General features: G+C 45.1%; 1 protein-coding gene across 1 annotated transcript; it reads left to right on the forward strand.

The window, feature by feature from the left end:
* The first annotated feature begins 261 nt into the window (after window positions 1-261).
* On the forward strand, window positions 262-5,700 carry LOC142232989 (uncharacterized). The gene has a single exon (XM_075303728.1). The coding sequence runs from the start codon at window positions 262-264 to the stop codon at window positions 5,698-5,700; it is 5,439 nt and encodes a 1,812-aa protein (XP_075159843.1).
* The last annotated feature ends 2,623 nt before the right edge of the window (window positions 5,701-8,323 follow it).

Raw genomic sequence — 8,323 nt, forward strand, 5'->3', positions numbered from 1 at the left:
CGCGAGTTGTGGACTCGAATTAATCTTTGTAACTCGAGATAAAGTGCGTTTTGATATTTGATACGGATTGATTTATTTTGATAGTGAAAATTGTGTTTTTTCGTTTTGGTCGGAATTTGAGTTACTTTTGCGTATTTTGCTATTTTTATTGAACGGAACCTTGTCTGAGTTTGGTAATTTTATTGGCCGTTGCTTCTTGGCTATATTGTAATTTCGTATTTGGTTACATTCTTCAATTTGGTAGCTGAACGTAAAGTTAGAATGTCTGTATCTCCCTTTGATCGCTTTATTCGCGTTTCGGACGCTCTTATTAAATTCCACGCCCATTTTAATGCCATGAAAGATGAGGAGTTAGACGTCTATAGCCTCGAGATTCGAAGTGAGGAATTGGGGAAGTTGTGGACAAAGGTTCAGGATTGCTTTGAGGAATGCGTGGCTAGTTTACAGGGTGCCGGAACAACGCAAACGAGCGATATTGAATCGGTGGACGGGAAATATGACGCGTCCCATCAGGCTTATATGAATTGTTTGTCCGCGATAAATCGAAAATTGGGCCAGTTTCGTCGGTCACGTAGATCATCGATCACTTCGTCTGCGTCTTCGGTCGTTGCAGCATCGAGACGGAGTATCGGGTCTCATAAATCGACTCAAGGATCCGAAGCGATTTTGGCTAATAACGCGACTACTTCGATACCGGCTGATCGGGATGGGCAGTCGCTGCCTAATGGCAAAGCCGGGTTTAGGGGTGAAGTGGCCGTTAGTGGCCCTCCACTTTGTGATATGGTTCACAATTTGGCGTTGCCACCGTGCGATACGGATGTATTTGAGGGCAATTTTCTAGACTGGCCTACATTCCGGGATTTGTTTCAAGCAGTTTATGTTAACAATTCAAGATTAACGGACGTCGAGCGTTTGTGTCATCTTGTGCGGAAGACCAGTGGCGAAGCTAGGGAAATTGTCTCGAAGTTTCCGCTGACACATCGAAGTTTTGCCCTCGCGTGGAAGGCCCTCGTTGATGCATACGACAATAAGCGGGTTCTAGTTCACAATCAACTTAAGTCTCTCTTTGCAATTTCGGCAGTATCGGTAGAGACAAGTGCGGGTTTGAAATCGATTCAACGTGGAATCAATGGCTGTCTTTCGGCATTGAATACGTACGAAGTTTCGACCGATAATTGGGACCAGATACTCGTTTTTATTTGCCTTCAACGTTTGCCGCGGCTCACACAGACTCTTTGGGAGCAGAGTGTTAGGGACAAATCAGCCCTTTCGTCGTGGGCGGATTTAGACGCTTTTTTGTCCGAAAGGGTTCGTACGTTGATGTGTTTGCATGATTTGCGGGAAGACACGTCTTCGAAGCGTTCTCAGGAAAAGAAGGTAAAAGCGCATTTTACCAATGCGTCTTCTTCTAAATCGTCGCGTGCTTCGTCGGAATCTAAGTGCGTTATTTGTCCTAAACATAATCATAGACTTTCGGCTTGCGTTAAATTTGGTAAACTCTCGGTATCGGAACGTTACATAGTGGTAAAACGTAACCGGTTGTGCTTGAATTGCTTAATGAAAGGTCATGAGATGAAGGATTGTCCAAGACAATATTCGTGTGCAAAATGTAATTCGAGACATCATTCGCTATTGCATCGCGATTCTACGCCGTCTAATAGCGCGACTTCGGCGACGGGTTCGACCAACACCTTGTCGAGTTCAGCGGCTAGTTTTCAACCGAGAACTATGCCTTCGGTTGATCAGCCGCAACCTTCTACCTCGTCGGCGTGCCTACCTCGCCAGGCATTTCATACGACGCAAAATAGGGCCGTGCTTTTGGGAACTGCGATGATTAATATCATGCACGATGGGGTTTCATATCCGGCACGCGCTTTGATTGACCCCGCTTCAGAATCTTCGTTTCTGACGGAACGCTTTCGAAATCGGGTGAAACTACCGGTTCACGCGGCTAATGTTACAATTTCGGGGGTAAATAGCGCAATTTCGGCCAAATCGAGTAAAATGTGTAATTTGAAAATCGGATCTCCACTCAACGCGTCGGTTTTGTTGGAAACTATGGCTATAGTGCTCCAATCTATATCCGGGAATTTACCTTCCTTTACGGTGTCGCAGGAAGTTTTGTCTCAGATTCCGGATATTCGCTTAGCTGATCCGAATCTTTTCGTGTCGAGACCGGTCGATATTCTACTAGGCGCTGACTTGTACCCGAGAATACTATTAGAAGGTTGCCGGCAGATTGCGGCTCAATCATTGATAGCACAGAACAGTGTTTTCGGCTGGCTAGTAACGGGTCCGATTTCTACATCGCAAATTCAAACATTTACTACGACTATAGCGGTTGATGAAGAGGAAAATTTAGATAGAACGCTTTTACGGTTTTGGGAGTTGGAGGAAACACCACGTAAAGGGGTTTTGTCCCCCTCCGATAAGTTCTGTGAGGAAAATTACGTTCGGACAACGCGCAGAGATTCGGAAGGTAGATATATAGTTACACTTCCGCTAAAGGAAGAGCTCGGTCCTCGTGGATATTTGGGTGAGTCCCGAACAACTGCTTTGAGGCAATTTTATCGTAATGAATCGTCATTATCGAAAAGGCCGGACGTGAAATCAGTTTATGATAGTGTTGTTAAAGAATATTTGCATTTGGATCACATGAGGCCAGTATCCGCCATTTCTGCAAGTGATACACTTTCGTGTTATCTTCCACATCATCCTGTCATTAACCTCGAGAAGAAGACTTCCAAACTTCGCGTCGTATTTAATGCGTCTAATAAAACGTCCAACGGGAATAGTCTTAACGATATCCTTCACGTAGGTCCCACTTTGCAGCAGGACTTAGTCCTTCTTATTGTGCGATGGCGACTATTTAAATACGTGTTCAACTGCGATATTACACAGAGGTATAGGCAGATTCGAGTGGACTCTTCTCATGCTCCGTTGCAGAGAATTGTTTTTAGGGATTCTCCGACAAGGACAGTCCAGGACTATGAACTACAAACGGTGACCTTCGGTGTAAACTGTACACCATATCTCGCGATACGGACACTGTTACAGTTAGCTGAAGACACTGAGGAGGAGTTTCCACTCGCGGCCGATATATTACGTAAATGTATGTACGTTGATGACGTTTTGACCGGAACTCATGACCTTGAAACTGCGATAATGGCTCGGGATCAATTAATCGCGGCGCTTGCGACGGCTAAATTTGAACTGCGGAAATGGACATCGAATTATAGAGAAATTTTAGATTCACTACCGCCGGAATATTTGGTTGATGCTCAATTGCTGGCATTTGTCGAGGCTAGCAATTCGAAACCATTGGGTATGAGATGGAATGCTCAATTGGATGCATTCTACTTCGCGGTCGAGCCTATAGCAAAAAGGTGTGGATACACTAAACGGGAAGTGTTGTCGGCTATCGCGAAATTATTCGACCCTGTCGGTTGGTTAGGTCCAGTGATAATTGTGGCAAAGATTATCATGCAGAAGGTTTGGCTTGATCGCGTCGGCTGGGATGAAATACTGCCTTCGGCAACGGCATCCGAGTGGGAAAAATTTGTAGATAGTTATCCGGATGTCAATTCGATAAATATTCCTCGGTGGATTCGTTACACACCGTGCACTTCGGCCGAGCTTCACGTATTTTCAGATGCCTCGGTTAAGGCATACGCGGGGGTAGTATATATTCGAGTTTTGGCCCCGAATGGCGAGATTGTCGTTAATTTGCTATCGTGCAAGACGAAAGTTGCTCCGTTGAAATCGGTTTCTTTGCCTCGTTTGGAGCTTTGCGGCGCTGTTTTAGCGTCCGAACTCGCAAGAACGGTCATTCGAGAAATCGGTATTGATTTTGGTCGAATTTATTGTTGGACGGATTCGACTATTGTACTAGCCTGGTTAAAGAAAACGCCTTCGGCTTGGACAACATTTGTCGCGAATAGGGTATGTCGCATTCAGGAGAACGTCGGTGGTACGAATTGGTATCATGTGAGGTCGGAGGATAATCCTGCTGATCTTGGCAGCCGCGGTGTGTCCCCTTCGGATTTGGCCGCCTCTCGACTTTGGTGGCATGGGCCTCAGTGGCTATCGTGTAGTCAATCGGAATGGCCGGTTCGTGACACTTCCTCTTTTGACACCGACGTAGAAATTCGGTCTGTGAAGGCACATGCTTCTTTCGTTAATTCATACGAGGATGTTCTCGATAGATTTTCTTCTCTGGATAGAGCGCTGCGTGTTATTTCATATGTTATGAGATTCTTTTATCGGACGCATCCCGCTCATAGGCGTGATTGTAGCTATGCGGATCACAGTTTATCATCGTCTGAGATTAGGGCAACTAAAAGTCGCTTGATAGTGCTTGCTCAAAAAATGAATTATGGTAATGAATATAAGGACTTGATGGATAGGTCTTCGTTAGGTACTGGCAGTTCACTTGTTTCTTTGAACCCGTTCCTTGATGAAATGGGTGTAATGCGGATGTATGGTCGTTTGAGCCGCTCGCCTATTCTTTCGTATTCGGAGCGGCACCCTATAATTTTGCCCTACAGCTGTCGATTCACGAAGCTTTTGGTGGAATTTGTTCATTTGATTTCCATTCATGGAGGAAATCAGTTGATGTTGCGTATTCTTCGTATAGAATACTGGATACCTCGGGTGAGGAATCTTATTCGTTCGGTTATACATAGGTGTAAACCATGTCTTTTGGAGAGGAAACGGGTTTGTAGTCAGGTGATGGCTCCTCTTCCTCCGGAAAGAACTGTTCTCGACAGACCTTTTACGACGACTGGCGTAGACTATGCAGGCCCCTTTGAGGTGAAGTCGTTCACCGGACGTTATTGTCGCATAACTAAAGGTTATGTGTGCGTTTTCGTGTGTTTTGCTACTAGGGCGATTCATTTGGAAGCGGTTTCCGACTTGTCGACTGCCGGCTTTCTTGCGGCATTTCATAGGTTTGTTGCTCGTCGGGGTTGTCCTGCGACCATTTTCTCGGACAATGGGACAAATTTTGTCGGTGCGTCGCGTGAGCTTGAACGAAATTTCCGGGATGTAATTAGGGGAAGCAGTGATGTCGTGTCCTCTAAGTTTGCACACCAGGGCCTATCGTGGCGATTTATCCCAGCTGGTGCGCCTCATATGGGAGGCCTTTGGGAAGCTGGGGTGAAGAGTTTTAAGTTGCATTTCAGAAGGCAAATAGGGAATGTTCGTTTCACGTTTGAAGAGTTTTCGACGGTGTTGGCTCGTATTGAGGCTTGTTTGAATTCAAGACCTCTTTGTCCCCAATCGGATAACCCGCAGGAGCTTGACGCTTTGACACCGGGTCATTTTCTTATAGGTGCCCCTCTACTCGCCCCTGCTGAGCCAGTTATAACCGAACAGCCTCTTTCGTTGGTGAATCGGTTTCGTAAGGTACAGGCTCTTGCACAACAGTTTTGTGTACGTTGGAAAGAGGAATATTTGAAGAATCTGCATATGAGATATAAGTGGAAATTTCCTCAGCGCGATGTTATGGTAAATGACCTAGTCGTTATTCGTCATGAACAGCTTCCACCAACTTCTTGGAAATTAGGTCGAGTCGTGTCGGTTCACCCGGGCGTAGATGGTCACATTCGGGTCGCGGATATACGTACGGAGAATGGCGTTGTAAGACGACCTATAGCTAAGTTGGTCTCATTGACCGACACTTCGGCGAACTCTTTGTAATTCGTATATTTTCTCGCAGTATCATGGAAAATACCTCGTGCTTCGCTGACGACTTGGAAAATTTCGAGGTTATTATGGATCAATCGGATGATGATACTGCGTGCCCCCTTGATATGTCGGCGGTCGAACGGGCATTGTTGGAGGAGCCGATGGCGATACCGTCGCCTGCCATTCCGGAGGTTCAGCTATCGCCCCAAGAAATTGAGAGTCCACCTCCGGTAGTTGTGGATGAGCCCGTGGTGGCGCCTGCTGTAGTAGAGGCTACTGATGTTGGTCGAACTCCTGCTCAATTGGTTTGCAGGGTTTGTGGAGGTCGTCACGCATTGCGGCGGTGTCGGAAGTTCCTCTCTCTTTCGATTGAGAAGAGGATACGTATGGTGGTACGACATCGCTATTGCTACAGATGTCTAGCACAGACCCACCAGTCGAAGGATTGTCCTAGCCGGCGTAGGTGCCCCAGTTGCTCCGGGGACCACAATGTTTTGTTACACGCTGCGGCTGTGGCGCCTCGAATTGAACATGGGAGCTCGAGGTCTGCTCAGCGGATTCGTAGTGGGAGCCATACGAATCGTCCGTCCGATCTTGCTGTGGCACGGTCATATTCCGATTTTGGCGGCGTCGGAGTTCTGCCTCTGCAGAATGTCGTTACTCTGGCGCCCAGCCTCGTAGTCCGCGTGTCCCCCCATGGTGTGTCCGTTCCGGTCCGTGCAGTAATCGACAACTGCGCGCGCCAAAGCCAAATCTGTCGTTCTATGGTCGAGAACTTAGGGCTACCGGTTACAAATATTGAGGGGGTCCAATTTTGCCGGTTGACAGTATCGTCCGCTTATGATCCAGAGCAGCGACTGACGTTTACTGCTCGTGTGCACGATCTAGGTCGTGTGTTGACCCCCGCCGAAGCCGTGCCAGAACGGATCAAGGAATCCTTTTTGGGATTACCTTTGGCAGATCCGCAATTTTACCGAGTGGGACGGGTTGCGATCGTTTTTGGTCCTGAGGTGTATGGGCGAATCATAACACATAGGGTGTATACGTCGCCCGGTCTCCCGGTGGCTCATTATACAATCTTCGGTTGGGTTCTGTCCGGGTTGTGTAACTGCTAGGGTAAATGCGCGAGAGCCCCCCTTTTGGGTTCTAACGGCCCCCTTTTGGCCATCGTTTTATTGTATCTCTTCGCGAGAGCCCCCTTTTTGGGGTTCTAACGGGTCCCCTTTTGACCCATCGATATATTGTCGCGAGAGCCCCCCTTTTGGGTTCTACCAGGTCCCCTTCTGACCTTACGTAATTATTTTTATTAGTTTTTTTTTTTATCTAGTCTTAGGTTGAATTTGAAAAGATAAATGAATTAATAAATTGGATTTATGGTAAATGAACTGAAAAAAAACTCACTTTGCACTGCACTTAGCCTCATTTTGTATTTTAAGTTTAGTTTTAGTTACAACATACCTTGATGTTGCAAGGCGGCCGGCAATGTTTAAGTTCGAGTAAAGATTAATTGGACTTAATAGTGTTCGTTAGAATTTGTATACTACTTTTTGGTACATCCCTGCCAGAGTAGAAATGTCATAATGTGAATATTAATTTATCTTGTCAAAAGCCCCGCCTTCCGCCATCTTGGTTGAGAGCATCTCTCACTTTACTTGTTATCGATAAGCCAATTGGTGCGGTTGCAAATTTATCCATATCGTTGGAAATTATAGGTAATATTGTTTACCATTAATTATAATAGAAAACACCTTAATAAAACCTTCTGCTCTTGTTATATATTGAAAATATTAAACTATCGTGTTTTTATTTTTCTCTATATTTCCATACTTTTCGCATTCGGCGAACATATATATATATATATATATATATATATATATATATATATATATATATATATATATATATATATATATATATATATATATATATATATATATATATGTGCCTTAAATGGTGAGCATCGGACCATGTTTTGGTATGGTCCCCATATAAACCGAGTTCCCGATTTGGGGTCTTGGCTTATAGAAACCGTAGTTTTTATCCAATTTGAAATTGTTCCTGAGTTCCTGAAATTGGAAATCTAGAGGTATTTTAGGACCATAAAGAGGTGTGCCAAAAATGGTGAATATCGGTCCACGTGTGGTATAGCCCCCATATAGACAGTTCTACCGATATTACCTCTTGGGCTTCTAGAATCCGTAGTTTTTATCCAATTTGCCTGAAAGTGGAAATCTAGAGGTATTTTCGGACCGTAAAGACGTATACCAAAAATGGTGAGTATCGTTGCATGTGTTGGTATAGCCCCATATTGACAGTTTTCCCGATTTTACCTCTTGGGCTTCTAGAATCCGTAGTTTTTATCCAATTTGCCTGAAATTGGAAATCTAGAGGTATTTTAGGACCATAAAGAGGTGTGCCGAAAATGGTGAGTATCGGTCCATGTTTTGGTATGCTCCCCATATAGACCGATCTACCGAATTTACTTCTTGGGCTTCTAGAGTTATTCTAGGACCATAAAGACGTGTGCCGAAAATGGTGATTACCGGTCCATGTTTTGATATAGCCCCTATATAGACCGATCTCCCGATTTCACTTCGTGGGCTTCTAGACTTTGTTGATTTTTTCCAATTTGCCT

Source organism: Haematobia irritans, chromosome 1 (assembly GCF_050003625.1).
Source record: "Haematobia irritans isolate KBUSLIRL chromosome 1, ASM5000362v1, whole genome shotgun sequence".
Lineage (NCBI taxonomy): Eukaryota > Metazoa > Arthropoda > Insecta > Diptera > Muscidae > Haematobia > Haematobia irritans.